Source organism: Condylostylus longicornis, unplaced genomic scaffold, assembly GCF_029603195.1.
Source record: "Condylostylus longicornis isolate FDR11 unplaced genomic scaffold, ASM2960319v2 ptg000641l, whole genome shotgun sequence".
Taxonomy (NCBI): Eukaryota; Metazoa; Arthropoda; class Insecta; order Diptera; family Dolichopodidae; genus Condylostylus; species Condylostylus longicornis.
Genome location: NW_026578594.1, coordinates 1 through 17,745, shown reverse-complemented (window position 1 = coordinate 17,745; position 17,745 = coordinate 1). Strand labels below are relative to the sequence as shown.

At 43.2% G+C, this 17,745-nt stretch overlaps 6 protein-coding genes across 6 annotated transcripts; 3 read left to right on the top strand and 3 right to left on the bottom strand.

The window, feature by feature from the left end:
* Window positions 1-49: 49 nt before the first annotated feature.
* LOC129617797 (mucin-2-like) lies at window positions 50-975 on the top strand (the record flags this gene model as incomplete). The annotated part of the gene is made up of 1 exon (XM_055532854.1): window positions 50-975. A coding segment is annotated over one exon (926 nt), but the record flags the coding sequence as incomplete, so codon positions are not given.
* Window positions 976-1,233: 258 nt separating this feature from the next.
* Window positions 1,234-3,901, top strand: LOC129617796 (splicing factor U2AF 50 kDa subunit-like). The gene is made up of 8 exons (XM_055532853.1): window positions 1,234-1,885; window positions 1,966-2,194; window positions 2,443-2,588; window positions 2,655-2,710; window positions 2,760-2,843; window positions 2,924-3,181; window positions 3,234-3,484; window positions 3,694-3,901. The coding sequence occupies exons 1-8, from the start codon at window positions 1,234-1,236 to the stop codon at window positions 3,899-3,901; spliced, it is 1,884 nt and encodes a 627-aa protein (XP_055388828.1).
* Window positions 3,902-3,990: 89 nt separating this feature from the next.
* LOC129617795 (eukaryotic translation initiation factor 3 subunit A-like) lies at window positions 3,991-7,066 on the bottom strand. The gene is made up of 10 exons (XM_055532852.1): window positions 6,992-7,066; window positions 6,819-6,860; window positions 6,659-6,772; window positions 6,414-6,551; window positions 5,937-6,033; window positions 5,751-5,892; window positions 5,553-5,652; window positions 4,416-5,507; window positions 4,130-4,371; window positions 3,991-4,084 (listed from the first exon to the last, which is right to left on the bottom strand). The coding sequence occupies exons 1-10, from the start codon at window positions 7,064-7,066 to the stop codon at window positions 3,991-3,993; spliced, it is 2,136 nt and encodes a 711-aa protein (XP_055388827.1).
* Window positions 7,067-8,011: 945 nt separating this feature from the next.
* Window positions 8,012-10,633, bottom strand: LOC129617793 (dihydroorotase-like). The gene is made up of 8 exons (XM_055532851.1): window positions 10,530-10,633; window positions 9,810-9,897; window positions 9,169-9,264; window positions 8,957-9,085; window positions 8,581-8,677; window positions 8,478-8,527; window positions 8,373-8,433; window positions 8,012-8,127 (listed from the first exon to the last, which is right to left on the bottom strand). The coding sequence occupies exons 1-8, from the start codon at window positions 10,631-10,633 to the stop codon at window positions 8,012-8,014; spliced, it is 741 nt and encodes a 246-aa protein (XP_055388826.1).
* Window positions 10,634-10,725: 92 nt separating this feature from the next.
* On the bottom strand, window positions 10,726-13,959 carry LOC129617792 (uncharacterized). Its single transcript, XM_055532850.1, has 7 exons — window positions 13,094-13,959; window positions 12,922-13,028; window positions 12,132-12,729; window positions 11,761-11,945; window positions 11,491-11,714; window positions 10,993-11,130; window positions 10,726-10,929 (listed from the first exon to the last, which is right to left on the bottom strand). Exons 1-7 carry the CDS (start codon window positions 13,957-13,959, stop codon window positions 10,726-10,728), a joined length of 2,322 nt encoding a protein of 773 aa, XP_055388825.1.
* Window positions 13,960-15,840: 1,881 nt separating this feature from the next.
* LOC129617798 (NAD-dependent protein deacylase Sir2A-like) lies at window positions 15,841-17,110 on the top strand. Its single transcript, XM_055532856.1, has 6 exons — window positions 15,841-15,926; window positions 16,012-16,098; window positions 16,141-16,225; window positions 16,265-16,348; window positions 16,417-16,573; window positions 16,995-17,110. Exons 1-6 carry the CDS (start codon window positions 15,841-15,843, stop codon window positions 17,108-17,110), a joined length of 615 nt encoding a protein of 204 aa, XP_055388831.1.
* Window positions 17,111-17,745: the final 635 nt, after the last annotated feature.

Here is a 17,745-nt window from a genome sequence, read left to right as displayed (position 1 = left end):
ATTGCACCTTATACTGCACATGGTACTGCTTCCTCCACAACAACTACAGCACAGCCATCACCAACAGTAACAATTGCGCATGGTACTGCATATGGCTCTGTTCCCTCAACAACAACTACAGCACAGCCATCACCAACAGTAACAATTGCACATGGTACTGCATATGGTACTGTTCCCTCCACAAACACTCCAGCCCAACCTTCACCAACTACTTCATATGGTACGATTGCACCTTATACTGCACATGGTACTGCTTCCTCCACAACAACTACAGCACAGCCATCACCAACAGTAACAATTGCGCATGGTACTGCATATGGTTCTGTTCCCCCCACAACAACTACAGCACAGCCATCACCAACAGTAACAATTGCGCATGGTACTGCATATGGTTCTGTTCCCCCCACAACAACTACAGCACAGCCATCACCAACAGCAACAATTGCACCTTATACTTTACATGGTTCTGTTCCACACGGTACGGCACATGGTTCTGCTCCCTCCACAAAGACTGGAACATCATCGTTTCATGCATCAACCACCACATCAACAACTCGTACAACAGACGCTCCATCTAAATTCGATTCATCATCAACAACCAACCCTTCCATTCAAATTTCATCTACCAGCCTCGTCGCAACCCACACAGATGCAATGAGAGCTCCTTTAACCTTCGAACCTCCCTCATGGATTCCTTCACACCCATATGAGGAACAAGATGCATCTGAGACTCTCCTTCCCCTCCTCGACTGCCGAGATCCTCCCCCAATCTACTATGGAGTCAAAGGCTCGACCATCACAATCCCATTTGACTTCTTCTCGGCATCTGACCCTCATGACGATCCAATTCTAGATCTTTTTGTTCAGGTGGGTGTCCCAATCAACACACTGGGATTCGATTTCTCTCACATTTATGTTTGTTATTCCATAGGATCACAATTTGAACAAAATGACACTCTTGGCGCATCGATGTGAGAAGATTGGGAAACTCGTTCGTTCCCTTCTGGTGACTGCAGAGACAAAGAAAGGGTTCGTCACAACAAAGGCCTGTGACATCATAATAGGCAAGCCCCTCACAATGAGAACGAAACATCTGAACCGTTTGTTTGTCCCACAGAGTGCGTTAATTAAAATGCAAAGCCAAAACTTCTGGAATTTTTTTTTGGTTTTTTTTTTCATACTGGCAGCTCTTTGTCCCAGGTTCATCGACTTTTCTCCTCCTGATACTTTGTTATGACAAGCGATGGAAGTCGTAAACGACGTCGTAGCATGAGCGAGGAGCGAAGATCAGAGACGGATAGAAGGAGACAGAAGAGGGATCCTTCAGTAGAGGGAGGGAGAAGACATCGGAACGACGATAGAAGAGTCAGTCGGCGTACGTACGATGACGACCATTACAGACGACAAAGATCTTCGGAGCGTCGTTATTATCGGAGGAGATCTCTGACTCCACCGCGACGATCACGAAGACGGACGAGCGTTTCGCCTGGAAGCAGAAGACGGCGAGAGTCACCCCGCGATGTTTCCATTCGGTCAAGAAGTCCAGAAGAGTCTCACCGTTCACCAAGGCGGTCCACACCGCGAGAGACCGTCGATGTGAAACCGAAAGACGAAGCCGCAACGAAGCGACGTCGCGTAGAATCCCCGGAACGTCGTTCCGTACCGCAGGTTTCGCGATCCTGGAGATTCGACAGTCCGCCCCGCGACGCGAATTTTGACGCGACAGGGAATCCTTTTCTGAGTTCCGGATTGATTCCAAGCTCTGGATCTTTGAACGGAATTTCCGGAACTCTTTCGAGTCTTCTCTCCGGGGAGAGTCCTCTCCTGTCGTCTCCAATGGGAATTGTCGCGCAAACTCTCGGTCTAACGGCGGAACAGCACAAGGGTGAGTGATTTCCCGTTATTCTGTTGGGACTCTTGGTTCATGACACCAGATTGACCAATTCATATGCGCTGATTCTTTAGGGGCTCGGGAACTTTACGTCGGAAATCTTCCACCCAATCTTGAAGTCAATCAACTCATCGAATTTTTGAATGCAGCATTGATTTCGATAAAAGCATCTCCGTGGCCTGGCAATCCAGTTGTTCGTGCATGGAGTGCGTCTGATAGTCACTTTGCTTTCGCTGAATTTCGAACAATTGAGGAAGCAACAGTCGGATTACAATTAAACGGACTCAACTGTTTGGGTTATTCGTAAGTCGCGGTATCTTCCATTTCTTGATTAGCTTGAGACAACTGGCCTGCTTGTGTTTGCTGCTTTGTTATTCTATTTCCTTATTATATGAATGATCGTTAAATTTATAGGCGGTTTTCTTTGTTTTCGATCGTGCATATTTGATTTAGTCTCTCTACTTCAATGGAGGTAGACTGACATGAAATCAGTGAAGGGCAATCTGTTTAGGCAGCAGCCCTGGTTTCTATTAATTTTCTTTGTTTTCCAGGCTGCGAATAGGACGCCCTAAGACGTACCCATCTGAATACGCCCACCTTCTCGCTGCTCTTCCTCAGCCAATGGCCGAGATGCCATTTGCTGTAGCGCAATCGTCAGCCGCCGTCCAGGTTGCTCAAGCTGCAGCTGCTGGAATCGGTTTTTTCTAAACGCAAGGGTGAGACTTCACGAATCTCATGCGATTTTTTAGCGACGCGTTTGCAGAGAGACCGGATCGCTTAGTTATTTTGGATCTGCCTGATACGGTGTCTGAGAAGGAAGTGAGGTTTTCGTGAATTTGAATTTGGTTCGAATTGCTTCGGATTTCAGATCAAGCAGATCTTGAGCAGCTACGGAATTCTTAAAGTATTCCAATACTTCGAGGTTCCAGAAACTGGCGACTCCCCTGCTGCAGTAAGAATGTTCTTCATTACTCCACATATTCTTCAGTTCAAATATTCGAATATTTTTTGCTTCAAATATCCTTTTCTTAGGGAGTCTGTATTTTTGAGTATTGTGAGATGGCCCAACAAAAAGCAATGAGCAGTGGAATGGAGCACCGCATAGTTGGCGAATCCCTGTTAAGGATAGTTCCAGCAGAGGAGGCGATCACTGAAGGCCGTCTATCAGAAGTGATGCAGAAGGCTGCAGATGCAGGCCGGAATCTGAGAGAGGAACTCGGAGGGGATTTGATGAAACCACAAATAGCGACACGGTGCATTATGCTCGCAAATCTTGTTACAAAGGAGGAAGTAGGCGGTTGCCTGTCGGTGGTGATCGTGTGAGATTGTTCCTGTTTTTCAGCTCAATGATAACAAAGAATATTACGAAATTGTGGATGACATTTCCTTGGAATGCTCGGAGTTTGGAAAGGTGCTCAAGGTTGAAATTCCACGTCCAATTACCGGTTCAAAACCTGGCGAGTTCGACGAATCAGATGTTGGTTTCGCATTTGTAGAGTTTGAAACGATAGAAGGGGCAGGTGCTGCAAGAAAGGTAGGTGTTCAAAAAAGACGTGTAGTGGCAGTAACGAGCAGTAAGGAATACGCGTCGATGTAACAAGCGTAGGATTCCTGAGGCCAAGCTTCAGACAAGCGACCCAACAATCCGGCAATTCTAATGATTGGGACACGTTTTGTCTTCAGAGTTTATCCGGACGGAAATTTGCGGGACGGACTGTTGAAGCACATTATTTTAGCGAGGTCTACTTCAAGGAGAGAAGTTTCAAAAGTCCTCAACCAAATTTCGATCCAAAACATTCCAGTGCACAAAATCCGGAGTTGGCTCGCAAAGCTGAAATGGCGCAAGAGAAACCCTATGATATAAGTGATGGAGTGACAGTTGATGAAACTATGGGGGTTCCAAATGGCGGTATTGCAGATGTGGTAGAAACTGTGGAGGGAGATAAACAGCCTGATGTTGTTGTCGGCCCTGAAGCGGGACCACCAACGGTACCGCATTGTAATTTCTAGTCAGGCTTCTTCTTTAAGTGATTTTAAAGCGTGTGCAACATTTAAACACTTGGTTGCCACGCCAATCTTCAGGCGAGAGAGTTTGCGTTTCATCTTCCTGATTTCAGCCATTCGATGATTTCTTCACGTTGACGTTGCGACTTTTTTATATCGAGAAGAAGATCAAATCGCTTCCTTGCAGATCTGAAATCAATATTTCACAACTTGTTCCTCTCACAAATCTCTCACTCGTCTCGACATTTATGTGAACCCTCCAATAGCCACCTTGTATCTCTCAATTTGATCTTTAAGGCTTCAAATCGTATTGCATCAATTTTCTTCTTCTCGTCGACAAGCTCGAGCTCTTTAGCTTCATCAGCTAATTTTCTGTACTTTTTTGTTTGTATCAGGACATCAATATAAGCTAAATGGCATTCTGTTGAATAGCGTATAAGTGAGAAATGGTGTAGCGCCAATGTGACATCAATTTCCTGAGTATCACCATCATCACTGTCCCAATGTCATGCAGACTCACCCGTAAAATTCCTTCTTGATTCTTCTGAAGTTCATGTTTTTCTTTTCTCTTGGACAATTGCGATCGTCGTTGTGCAGATTGTACACTAATTGACAACAATTCCACTCCTTCAAGATTGCTCGATGCATCGTCTCTCATATTTCCTTCAGTCGATGTATCATCTCTCATGTTGCTACTTATGAAATCAGACTCATATTCTTTAGTATCAGATGTTTGCTCCAAATTCCAATCGCTCCGTGTTTCCTTCAGATCGTTCGACTTCCATCCAAATCGTGGTGATTCTTTCATTTCTAAGATGTCAGTTTCTTCAAACCAATTCTTCGACTCCCAACTTGATGCAATTTCCTTCTCTTCACTAATGATTTCAACTTGATTCTTGTTCGTTTCAACACCCTCTTGCCCATCCTCTTTCTCGACCTCTATCCCAGCCTCTTTCTCTTTCTCTTCCCCATCCTCTTCCCCATCCTCTTTCCTATCCTCTCTCTCTATCCTATTCTGTTTCTCTTTCCGATCCTCTTTGTCGACCGTTGTCCCATCCTCTTTGTCGACCGTTGTCCCATCCTCTTTGTCGACCGTTGTCCCATTTGTCCCATCCTCTTTGTCGACCGTTGTCCCATCCTCTTTGTCGACCTGTGTCCCATTTGTTCCATCCTTGTCGACGCATGTCCCATTTGTCCCATCCTCTTTGTCGACCCGTGTCCCATTTGTCCCATCCTCTTTGTCGACCTGTGTCCCATTTGTTCCATCCTTGTCTTCGCATGTCCCATTTGTCCCATCCTCTTTGTCGACCCGTGTCCCATTTGTCCCATCCTCTTTGTCGACGCATGTCCCATTTGTCCCATCCTCTTTGTCGACCCGTGTCCCATTTGTCCCATCCTCTTTGTCGACCGTTGTCCCATTTGTCCCATCCTCTTTGTCGACGCGTGTCCCATTTGTCCCATCCTCTCTCTCTTTCCCATTCTCTTCCTCTTTCTCATATTCTTTCTCTTCCCGCAATTCGTTGGATCTTCGCCAGGGCTGAACACCATCACGCTGGGTTTGTTTCGCTTCTTCAACTTTCAAAACAACAAACTCTTGAAATTTGATTCGTTGCTGTAGGATGTTCATCAATCCCAATCATCATCTCGCTTCACTTACAATCAACAGCTCTCTCTCTTTCTCGAGATGCAAGCAACGATCGTCGAGGTAGTGAAGACGCTTGCATCGTTGCGAATCCACAGCTTCAAGTTCCGCTTGTCTGAGAGACAGTTTCGTTATACGAGGTTTCCAATTCGACTTTCGTTAGTTCAAACAGACCGTTGAGTCGCACGAGAGATGAATGAGAGATCAACTCACTTCGATTTCAAATCCATAATTTCCTTCTCCATCACTCCAATTGAAACAATCGACTCCTTCTTCCTTAACTCGAGTGATTGTTCCAAATTTGTTAATTGAACCTTCAGTGCTTCGTTATCTTTTCTTGAACGGACGTTCATCGCTGCAGAGCAAGAATGTTCGATTGTCTCCTTCATCAATTTTTACCCAAAAGTTTTCCATTTTTTTCTTCTAACTCCCGAATTTTGCTTTCAATTTCTAAAACTCTCAAACTTGATTCACGTCGAAGCGCATCAAGCTGATTCTGTTCAGAGAGAAGACAAAGAGAGAGTGAATGAGTTCAAGGCCCATTACAGCTTTCAATAAATGGCTGATACAATTCTTTCATAGATACAATTCCTTCATACTCACAATTCCTTCATACTCACATCAAGGTCGCTATTCGTCTGATGAAGACCTTCAATTATCTTTTGCGTCTCTTTTAATTTCATTTGCTGAAGCACAAATTAACTCGTTTCTAAGAGCGTCTCTTACCGGGGATTTTAGTTGCTCTTTCAGTTGTAATCTCTCCCGTTCAACTTGGTTTAGTTTTTCTTCAGTTTTTCGACGGTCATCCAAGTCGATTTGTAGTGCTTCTCTCTACAGTGACACAAACTTGAAACCCTTCGTTTCCCTTTTTCTTACGAGGTTGTTGATCGTCGTTGATTTTTCGTTAATTTTTTTAAGATTGTCTTCATTCCTTTTCGTCAAACGTTCCATGTGCCCCAGCAAGTCTTCAACCCTCATCCGGCACTCATTTCTCAGTGTTGCTTCCTGAGAAGTCTAAAAGGTTAAAGAAAACCGTCATGTGATGAGCTTGTGCAAATGCAAACGGCATTTAACGACATGAGGGCTCGGAAGCGTTGCCTCGATTATTTCATGAAACCCACCAGTGAAACGAATCTGCATTTAAGTTTCTTTAATTCTTCATTTTTGTCTTCTAATGTACGTCGGTTGTCGTGTTTGTATTTTTCAACACTTATCTCCAACATCTCAATTTTCGCCTACAATTCAAAATTTATAAAGTCCGAAATTCTGATCAATAAATACCTTCAAGGAATTGCAGTCGACAGCAAGAGCGTCGCGATCTTTCTGTTCAACGATTCAAAACGATAAAATGAAAGAGACTCAGGTGCTTCTTGTTTGTTTAAGAACATGATTTAAGAACATGATTTAAAAACATGATTTGAGAACATAAATAATAATTAAGTTGCACAACTCACTTCCAATTTCTGCCTTGTTTCAACTTCAATCTCAAGCCTGTTTGCAAGTGCCGCTATTGCTGTGCTTCTTGCCATTCGTTCTGTCTCCAATGATGCATTTTTGGTTTTCAAACACTACGAAGGGATATTTTTTTTCTTTGTGACAGAAATTCTTACGGTTTTTTCCTCGTCAAATGATTTTCGCAGCTTCTCGATCTCCTCAAGCAGAGAACAACTAATACCGTTCTGCCGTCAGACTCTTTGCGCAGATTATTGAATTTCCAACTCACTTGCTTCTCCAATTGGGTTTCGTAAGTTTTGATCTTGCTTTGCTGTGCCTCTATAATTGCATTTAATTCAATTCTTCGTCGTCTCAGCAACTCGTTGCGCCACGCGGTGAAGCTTTCGTTGAGCTCCAGTCTTGCTCTTTTCTTGCAGCCCCCATCCCAAAAGTAAGAAAAGTGCCTCAAACACAGAGCAACTGAAAGCGTTGAGAGCTGAGATCAAACAAATCAATCAATCAGGTTGAAGCACCACCGACGTCAGCTTGAAGCACCACCGACGTCTTCTTGTCTGTGCAATTGTCTCACTTTGCATGGTGTTGAACGAATCATTGCCAGGTGTTTCCTTCTTGCTTTTCTTCGTGGACGATCACGATGTTCCATGGCTGGAAGTCGTTCAGAATAATTCACACGACTGCAACCCTCTCCATCATATAACGCGTTTTTCTTAAGCGAAGGCAGAACGTCATCAAGTTCTTTCAACAGAAGCGGTGACTCCCTTTCCACTTTGCAGAATTGAACTGATGCATCAAAATCCTGTTCTTCCAAATCTTCAGATGAAGCATCAGTTGTCGAGCTGTTTTGTTGGCTTATTTTTCTGCACTTTTTTTTTTCTTCGCAACTAGGATTTTTCTCATTTGCAAGTTGTAATGAATTTAAAACAGATTCAACATTTGATGTTTTCAAAATTGAGAGTAAACGTTTCAGCTGGTCATTTCTGTAGAATGAAGCCATTTTCAGCCCATTGGAGACACAAGACTCACTCTAAGGGTTCATCCGAACCATGCAGGCTAAGTTCGTCTTCTGAGGTGCTTGTTGATCGAGGCTTCTTCCTAGTTGAATTATCTGGACGGAGTTGTTGTTCTTTCCTTGTTTCTATTTTTTTTCGATGAATCAAAGTGAAAAAATCATCATTAGCGGATGTCATGACGAAATTTGGTTTGCTGATGCATGTGCCAAAACGCAACACAGAAACGTGTCCCAATTGTTTAAATGAAACAGTTTAGGCGGCTTACTAATTACTGGTCTGACAATTGCAAGACATTGGTCATATTTTACTCTGTTACTGCTCAATACCGAACATCAAAGATTTACTGCAATACTGAACATCAAGGTTTCACCCCCTCGATATGGAACTACTGAAAGCTGAGCCGACTTCTCTGTTTTGATTTCTTCTGGTACCTGCCAATCATTCTTGATTAAGACGTCAATGTGCGGAGACTTACTTTAAATGGGGCACTCAAGATCTGAAGATGACGATCAGGAAATCGAGATCCTAAAATCAGGAGGACAGAGATAAATAAAACTCGAATTCTGTGTTGATCTCACCGTTGGGTTCAAGGCCGAAGAAGCGTGCGCCAAAATCGCATGCAAAACCTTCGAGCCGATTGAGACAACCGAGTTGCGAGAATACATCAGCAAGATACTGCAAGACAACGTAAAATATTTTTGGAAGATTCAATAACCTGAGCGAGAAATGCTGAAGTGAAGACGCCAGCAGGGGGGGAGGAATTTGATTCTTTGAGGGACCTGAGAAGAAAATCAGTGGAATAATGATTAGTGAGCATCACCGTGGATGAGGAGCTGAGTCTGAGCCCAAGAAAAACTTTGGATTTCCCGAAGCAATAACCTGCAAATGGTCAGACGAAAAAAACTGAGAGAGATGTGTCCATGTTTTTGTGTTGCAGCTGGCTGAAAGACAGACCTCACGAATTGCATCCCGATCCTCTTTATGCTTGGGTACTGGCTTGCAGTAGAGATGTGGGTGTTTAATTGGATGAAGTTTAGTGTTAAATTGCGTAATGTTCTCATCAAAAATGTCGTCAACAATAACCTATAGACATATCAGACCAGTTCTAGTTAATCCGAATGTCAATTTGACAGTATTGTCCCAAATGTCCCAAACGATTGACGTACTTCGATATGATGGGCTGTTATTGTTGCAGCAACGTTAGGCCCAAGTTTCTTAACCAAGTCAACTGCTGCTTTAGATGAAACATGCTCCAATACAATCTTCAATCGAGGAAACTTTTTCTCAATCTGAAATTATTAGAGAAGATAGAAAAGCAACGCTAGGAGGTACACACCTTAATGACTTCAGGGAGAAATGATTGTTCGGCTCTAAGAGGATCAACGTCGGGAGTCTCACCTGAAAACAACCAGTGAGTAGAGAATGGCGCCAAGTGTGATAACAATGTTTGTTGCTGCATTCCTTCGTCGCGAATTCCGTATCCCGGGCCCGCCGTTACTCACCATGCAGGTGGAGAGAGAGTCCCAATTCTTCCATCGCCTCAAATATCGGATAATAAGACTCAAATGACTCGACGCCTGCTTCACTATTCGTTGTAACTCCCCTGGGATAACATTTGATCTATCAGAACACAAATGATTAAGTAGAGTTGACTGGTGTGCATCCTACACCATGAACAGAGCATTTCTTTGAGTTCTCCCGCAAGTCATCCACATCCACCCAGGGGCCCAAATAAATGGTCATCAAAAATTCAACTTCTGGAGCCTTCAACCCACACGAAGTCTTGTTTCTTCGACTATACACTCACATATTTCTGAAGTTTTTGTTTGTATTGAAGTGCTTCGGTGCAACTTTTAATCGGTGGAATCGTGTTCGGCATCACCAATGCACGACAACTGAAGTAGAGAATTTTGATCTTTGTGATTTCTGTTAGTCAGAGTGACATCTACCAGACATCTATCTCTTGCCACTTGTCTCAGCCAGACATCTATTTCTTATCTTAGCCAGACATCTATTTCTTATCTTAGCCAGACATCTATTTCTTATCTTAGCCAGACATCTATTTCTTATCTTAGCCAGACACTATTTCTTATCTTAGCCAGACATCTATTTCTTATCTTAGCCAGACATCTATTTCTTATCTTAGCCAGGCATCTATTTCTTATCTTAGCCAGACATCTATTTCTTATCTTAGCCAGACATCTATTTCTTATCTTATCCAGACATCTATTTCTTATCTATTTCTTATCTTAGCCAGACATCTATTTCTTATCTTAGCCAGACATCTATTTCTTATCTCAGCCAGACATCTATTTCTTATCTTAGCCAGGCATCTATTTCTTATCTTAGCCAGACATCTATTTCTTATCTTAGCCAGACATCTATTTCTTATCTATTTCTTATCTTAGCCAGACATCTATTTCTTATCTTAGCCAGACATCTATTTCTTATCTCAGCCAGACATCTATTTCTTATCTCAGCCAGACATCTATTTCTTATTTTAGCCAGACACATCTATCTCTCTTACCATCCACCCTGCACTACAGTTGGAGTAACAAGTTCCATCATTTCATCTTGTCGGAGATGAACGTGAAAATCATCAAGCAATGGGAGTGAAGCTGTTACACTCATGATGGTCCTAACGAGCAGAAGATGTTTGAAATGGTCATGCCAAAAAATTAACAGTTTGAAGTTTATAGGCAGGCACAAGTGAAAAAGAAGCACTATTTAGGTTGAAATGAACAAAAAAGCTTTTGCATTTGTTGCGCCAATTGTATTTCAACACTTTCAGATTCAACGCAACGCTTCCAATCAGACCGCTGCGGAATATCCATCAAAGCGGCGATTGCTTCACGACCGAAATTGAAGGGCAAGCGATTCGCTTGATTGTCGCTGGAGGACGGAGTTGTATACAAGAGGCGCTCCACCTGACAACAAATTTGAAGATTTAAAAATTCTCTAAAACAAACAACTGAAAGTAAAGCGGTTACCTGATCCGGATGAGACCCAGGAAGTTCAACATAGAAGTAGGATTGAGTAACAGGATCAACAATGCGACGACGAAGCGACGAAATTGTTTCATCTTTCGCTAAAACTTGAAGGCACGCTCCTGCACGTTCCGCTCGACTCTAAAAAGAGCGGATGATTAATGCGCATGTCTCCATGATGTCACTCACTCGAAAGACCTCTAAACTCCTTGCTGCGCACTTGCTTGGGACAGGAACAACCTGAATCTGCATGTGCATCCCTGTAGTGGCCTTCATCGGAAAGTATCGCTCATAAATAATCGCCTCCATTCCCTAAAAAAACAACCGATGACGCAGATAGATAACCGACGACGGTATAGATAACCGATGACGGAGAAAATCGACTGGAATATTATAACTAGAATCTTGCTCGTCTTTGGGGCTGACCTGGCTGCGGTAACACCGACGTAGTGCTACGATGTATTTCTCGAGTTCAACTCCACAATCAGGGGGACAGAATACGAAATTCGGCCAATGAGTCACAGGAATGATGAGAACATGTTGATGAACAATTCCTCCCTTTGCTAAAGCTACATAAACCTGAAAAGAAGGAATCAATTCATGCAACAGTTGAGAAAACGAGAAAGAATCAAAGAAGATGAGAGAGAGATTTGGTCCGACCTTGTCACCGATTGCGACGATTAGACGTTTTTCGCAATTTGGATTCGCCAAACAAAACCAGCAATCTGAAAAGTGGCAAAAAATCTCAGAAGTTGGATTAACAGCACTCACCAGAATGCGGTCTAACATCAATTGCCTGAGAGGATCTTCTTTGTAATTGTTTCTCTTCAGGAAACTTTTTTCTAGACGAAAATGAGTGATTAAATTGAATTTTGAGCGATCGACCTCCAGCTTCAAGTCGATCTGTTGCTGCAACTGCTCGCTCTGCTGATTGAATGCCATCGTATGTTATCCACCTGAAAGCAAAATAAGAAAATCACGAGCCCTACACAAATGTCAACAGGCTATAGAAAAGGAGTTCATGCAGATACTGATCAGATACTGATGCTCATCTGATCGACACCCTACACTATTTCAATGAGCTTTAGAAAAGGCGTTCAAATATGAATGACAACAATGTGATGGTGTGATCGAGATCTTACGCTCTGCCTGCTGATTTTCCTTCAGAAGAGCGCGGAAAACTGTGGGATGCGATCGATCCGAAAGATTTCATCACTTCCATGAAACTCTCTTGATCAACTTCGTATGGGATGTTTGTGACGTAAATGGAAGTACAAGATTCAGACTCATCACGCGGTTTGTTGGACCAAGGGCTAGCGGCGTCGGAATTGTTTGAGAAAAGAGACTTGAGAACTCCCAAAGGCGATTGCGAAAGGGGAGGCACGGGGTCGGACACGCGTTGTCGTTTTGCTTCCGTAGGATCGTCGGATCCACGGACAAAATCAGAGACGCACGGAACCCTTGCGGGGGAAGAAGCTGGAAATGGATGGGACTCAGAACGAGAACGTTTGAAACGAGAAGGACTTTCGAGTGATTGGGATGTGATTGACGTGCTTCGGGGATTGTACAAAGAAAAGTAAGGACTCGAGGTGCTTGACAATGGGACTGCTAATATTGTTTGATCAGATAATTTAGTCATTGGTTTCAGAATCAAAGAATGGATGAACTTAAGACGTTTCTCCGCTGCGACCCTTTGAGCAAAACGTAAAGGCCCCAAACCGATAAATCTGGAAGCGAGACCTAAAGAGAATTGAGTCATGAAAGAATTGAGTCATGAAAGAATTGAGTCATGAAAGAATTGAGTCATGAAAGAATTGAGTCATGAAAGAATTGAGTCATGAAAGAATTGAGTCATGAAAGAATTGAGTCATGAGAGAGAGACGTATCAATCCCTTAGGTCTCAGAAATTCAAACCAGGAAATACTCTCATACCTCTTTCAGATGTTCTATAGATTGGACGCTGATAAAAAACGTCTTCACCGGCTGCAATATGGAAACGCGGCTCAAGCATTTCAACTATTTCAGATACTGCGGGGGACCTGAAATGAAGATTACCATCATGAAGATTACCATCATGAGCGAACTTGTAATCCTGACAACTCACGATGAAAGGAGGCTTTCTGTCTTCAACGACTTCAATTTCTCCTGTTGGCTCAACGCGATCACAGAAGCATAATCCTGTTTTTGTTGAACAAGAAGCGCTTCATCAAGTCCTGCTGGCCATTCGCAGGAGACGAAAATGTCAGTCTTGCCGATGTGAGTCGCTCCTATCTCTTTGAGTCTTTGAAGTGTAGAACGACAGTAAAAGCTCGAATAAAGTCCTCCAAAGAACTTTCTTCTGTTTCCTTTTCGATCGCTATCAGAAACATTTTTGCACGACACATTTTCATTGAGCGCCTCTTCTTCTGCTTCGGCATGAATGGGTAGCTCTATGCTTTCTTCATCGTCCATTTCTTCAAAAAAAACACTTGAGTCGTATTTTCCACAGAGATATCCAATCGTGAATCCAGAAATATTGTAGAATCCAAAAGCTCCCAGAAATCTTAAAGTTGATGTAATCGCGAGACCATCTGGATGCTCCACGCGCAAATATTCACTAATCGGGCACGCGCTCGAATCAATGAAATAAACAGGAACAGGAAATTGTACTTCCCCATTGATATATGAGGCATTTGAGCTGCTCGGATCTTGAGAGTCCCCGTTCTTCTCTTCTGAGCCCTTAACGTTCTCCTGCGCACTTGACGAGACTGTTGAAATCTCTAGCGGATTATTGTCTCCGAAAAACTTCCCACAACACAAAACGAAACTGAAAGGGCCTTGGCGTTGCTCGACGGCTCGGAGATGAAATGCCAAAGTGGCGAACTCTCCATCGGTGTCTCCGCAAATCAGAAATCGCGTGGAATCATCGGACTGGGTGACGCTCACGGGACTCGCGCACGGAGGAACAGCGTCTTTCCCACACTTGGACATCAAAGGCGTCGAGAACTTTCCCGCTGCGAAAACAATAAGAACTGCCTCGCTTCGTCTATAGTCCCATTTGCCAGTACACTAGCAGGACCGCACCATGCTGCAATCCAGACGACTGTATTTGTTTGGATTCTTCCCGATTTTAATAGCGATCGCTCTTCATCCAAACATACGGAACAACTATCTTGCAATTTCACCCGTTCGGCATGCAGCTGCTCTGATCATTGTTTCATTTGTAATACTAGGAGCACTACGAAAACGGAGTGTTGTTCCCTCAGCAGTCCCAATCATCTACTTGTTCGGTTATTTGATCACTATCACATCAGGCGTTTATTGTGCATCAATTGTGGCGTTCTTAATATCGGGATCGAAGGTGACGAAAATTGGGACTCACATCAAACAAAAATTCGAAGCTAATTATAAACCAGAAGGTCAACGAACTTGGGAGCAAGTTGCTTCTAACTGCGGCGTCGTTGTTCTTCTCTGTCTGGTGACAATCGGATTGATCGGGCATGGGGAGTCGCCCGTTGATTTTCGCTTCTCTCCATCAACAACACCAGCCCGACTGTTAGCATCGCATCTCCATCTTGCTGTTCTCGCCGCAGTCTCATGCTGTTCAGCCGACACGTTTGCTTCTGAACTCGGTCCAGTATTTTCCGCTCACTTGCCAGTTCTCGTTACTAAACCATGGAGAACTGTCCCAATCGGAACTAATGGAGGCGTCACTCTCTTAGGTCTGATTTTCAGTCTTCTAGGCGGCGTTTATCAAGGTTTAATTCATTATATTTTCACAATTATTTTCTGTCACTCAACGACAACGACATACTTTTCCCTGATCGTTACGCAATGGCCCCTGATCCTCGTTGGTCTCTTGGCTGGTCTCATTGGCAGTTTACTTGATTCATTGCTTGGCGCAACAATTCAATTCTCAGGAATTATCAAATCAACGACTCTCATCACTGAAGACCCCGCGCCTGGTGTTCAATGCATTAGCGGGATTCCATTGCTTGATAACAATCTTGTCAACTTTATCTCTTCTGGCGTCACTGCTGTAGCTATTCCGTTTTTGGCATCTTTAACCCTTCTTTGAACATTTTTGCTTCTTTGAACATCTTTTGGTTACGAATTTTTAGTCATCACTGTACCAGATGTTGATTCGTATCTCCCCACATCGTCTGAAAGCAATTCAAATAAAAAAAAAGCATGTTCGAAGAACTGAAAATGATGTCACGAAATACGTTCCGTACATTCCGCCCCCCCCTTGTTGCCGAGACAGTCAGATTTTTAGAGAATAAGTCAAACATTATGGCATTGCTCGACATCATATGTGCGCCGATGAAGCCAACAGAAACTCCGGAGCAACGCGCCGAGTTCACCCGCAAGCACGAGCTCTACAAAGAGAAGAAACGGGTAGGAATGTTAGACGGTTAATCTGTTTTCCTCATCAAGCTTCAGTCTCTCTCTGCAGATCTTCAATCGTCCCTATCGCGAACAAGAACGTCTCGCTGAAATCACAATGTGGCGTTCTGTCAACAGCCTCCCTTCCGATCTTTACCCTGAGGCTGTTGCAGCTTCAGCCGAATCTCTTCCTCTTCAACTGCGTCCCCATTATCTCTATCGAGGCCAGATATTGAAAACTCTTTGCGATTTTGAAGAACGAATGCTTCAAGTGTTTCAAAATTTAATGTATCTGCGATTTCCGTTCAACGATGTTAGAAAGAAAAATCCTGGTCTATTTTGGGTTTCGCAAACTGGGGCGATTAACAGAGCGCGCATTGCAAAACTCAGCAAATCGATTGTGACTTGGAGGAAGTGAGAAGAAGAGTCGTTCTTATTTTTCTGTCACATGTGTGGCCAGCGTGCAGTCACTCAGTTTTTATCTCTATGGGTCAACTAAGCACGTACTTTGTTCGTAAAGAGACCAAAGTGATAGGAATAGAAGACTTAGCAGATCTGATTGTCAATGCAAGGTATGGAATAATTATAGAAATAGATTTCAAGGATATAGATGGAGTAGAACATAAGAGACGAAATTATAGAGAGATCTGGTTCCAGATATATCGTTGCGGTGACTGGCGCTGGGGCGTCTGCTGAGAGTGGAATTCCTACATTTCGAGATCCGTCTGATGGAGTTTGGGCGAAGTAAGAACTCCTGTAACGCGATGCGTGACTCAGTGTCCGTAGACACAGTCTTGTTGATTGTGGAACTATTTGGGGATTCAAGCGGTATCCCGTCAAGCTCTGGAGTTTGCTTTCTGAGTTTCTGGGGGTAAGAAACTGTTTGAAACTGTCACAGCTTTCGACTTAGACGCTTGATCCGAAACCAAATGGAACGCATTTTGGACTGACGAAGCTTGAAGCAATCGGAAAACTGAAATGCATCGTCACTCAGGTACAGATGCTCAATCATCTATCATACCATTAAGGTGCATTGCTTCTGGCGTCTGTTGCTTCTTATAGAATGTGGATCACCTTCATCAAGAGGCAGGAAGTCAAAATGTTGTTGAGTATCATGGAACACTGATGGAGTCTGTGTGTCTAAAATGTGGAAAAATAGAACCCCTCGATAAAGCGGTCGTTGCTTCAGCATCATTTCGGGACAAGTTGCCACCCCCATGTAAGTATCTGCTCTCCTTCTTGAGCGAGACTCCGCTTCACGGTAAGCGTGTCTTGTATGGCTCAATTCGGCGCTTCACACTTTCCATATTCTATCTATATCTATTATCCGGTTATTCATCTGTATTCCTTCAATCTAGTGTTCAATGATTCTATCTCTCAGTGTCCTTGTGGAGGAATTTTGAAGCCAAACGCCGTTCTATTCGGTGAGTTTTCTGTTGTGGACGCTTTGATCCTGTTGGTCAGGGGAGTCTATTCCCAGAAGAGCTGTTGCAGTTTGCAATGAACATGTTAAAAAGTGCGATTTGATGCTCGTAAGTCAGATTGATTAATAGGCGTCGTTATGTGAACAGATTAATGCCAATGCCAACAAGTGCGCTTTAATCGAGGCAACCTGTTGGCATTATAATTTCAACTACGAGCATGTGAACCGCCTCAGGTTGTCGGAACGAGCGCCAATGTTGTTCCTGCTTGCAATGTTCCATGGGATGCTTACAAAAATGGGGCAAAAATCGTTGAGGTGCGTCTTCCAGATTGAGAATTAAATGAGCGGATATTTCAGGTGAACATTCGTTCCACTTCGCTCACGAATAAAATCGCTGACTTCATACTTTTGGGGAGGTACGAAATGATGCACCACTTCAGTGACTTGTTTGAAATATCAGAGGATCAAAATTGCTTGAAGTGGCTGAACTTGTAGAAACAAAGATAAATGCTTCAACAAATCCGTCTTCAGAGATTTAATCTTTGATTTCATCTTTAATTTAATCTTTCATTTTCATGAGATTGATCGAATCGGGTGTCCACTTATCCGAAGACTCTCGTCATACATAAATGTGGTTATTTCTAAGATCAGATTAAAAGTTTGATTAATAGGTTTGAAAAATGACAAAACCTTCTTGGAGGAACATCAAATCTTCATCTCAACCAGAAGGAGATCGTGGGTGGCCGCCATTGAATGATGGAGTGGAAACGATTCTCTCCAAATTAAAAGATGAAAAGACGTTTCGAGCGGTGGAGGAGTATTTGGCAGAAACAACAACAGCAGCTTCAATTCTTACTTATCGTGAAAATCGTGAATACCGTGAGAATGAGATCTCTGACTCATCAGTGTCCTTCTTGTCGACTGCATTACCAATTATTCAAGACATATTTTTGACAACAACAAGTGAA

Coding starts and splice junctions, on each gene's coding strand:
- LOC129617796 (XM_055532853.1), top strand. CDS start 1,234: ATGACAAGCGATGGAAGTCGTAAACGACGTCGTAGCATGAGCGAGGAG. Junction 2,589..2,654: donor AGCTGCAGCTGCTGGAATCG/GTTTTTTCTAAA, acceptor ACGCGTTTGCAG/AGAGACCGGATCGCTTAGTT. Junction 2,711..2,759: donor ATACGGTGTCTGAGAAGGAA/GTGAGGTTTTCG, acceptor TTCGGATTTCAG/ATCAAGCAGATCTTGAGCAG.
- LOC129617795 (XM_055532852.1), bottom strand. CDS start 7,066: ATGGCAAGAAGCACAGCAATAGCGGCACTTGCAAACAGGCTTGAGATT. Junction 6,861..6,991: donor AAACAAGGCAGAAATTGGAA/GTGAGTTGTGCA, acceptor ATCGTTGAACAG/AAAGATCGCGACGCTCTTGC. Junction 6,773..6,818: donor TCGACTGCAATTCCTTGAAG/GTATTTATTGAT, acceptor TTTGAATTGTAG/GCGAAAATTGAGATGTTGGA.
- LOC129617793 (XM_055532851.1), bottom strand. CDS start 10,633: ATGAGTGTAACAGCTTCACTCCCATTGCTTGATGATTTTCACGTTCAT. Junction 9,086..9,168: donor TAACAGCCCATCATATCGAA/GTACGTCAATCG, acceptor ATATGTCTATAG/GTTATTGTTGACGACATTTT. Junction 8,434..8,477: donor TCTTGAGTGCCCCATTTAAA/GTAAGTCTCCGC, acceptor AATGATTGGCAG/GTACCAGAAGAAATCAAAAC.
- LOC129617792 (XM_055532850.1), bottom strand. CDS start 13,959: ATGTCCAAGTGTGGGAAAGACGCTGTTCCTCCGTGCGCGAGTCCCGTG. Junction 11,946..12,131: donor GGAAAATCAGCAGGCAGAGC/GTAAGATCTCGA, acceptor TTTTGCTTTCAG/GTGGATAACATACGATGGCA. Junction 11,131..11,490: donor TGACTCATTGGCCGAATTTC/GTATTCTGTCCC, acceptor CGCTCTTTTTAG/AGTCGAGCGGAACGTGCAGG.
- LOC129617798 (XM_055532856.1), top strand. CDS start 15,841: ATGGGTCAACTAAGCACGTACTTTGTTCGTAAAGAGACCAAAGTGATA. Junction 16,226..16,264: donor TGCTTTCTGAGTTTCTGGGG/GTAAGAAACTGT, acceptor CTTTCGACTTAG/ACGCTTGATCCGAAACCAAA. Junction 16,574..16,994: donor GGACAAGTTGCCACCCCCAT/GTAAGTATCTGC, acceptor TTCAACTACGAG/CATGTGAACCGCCTCAGGTT.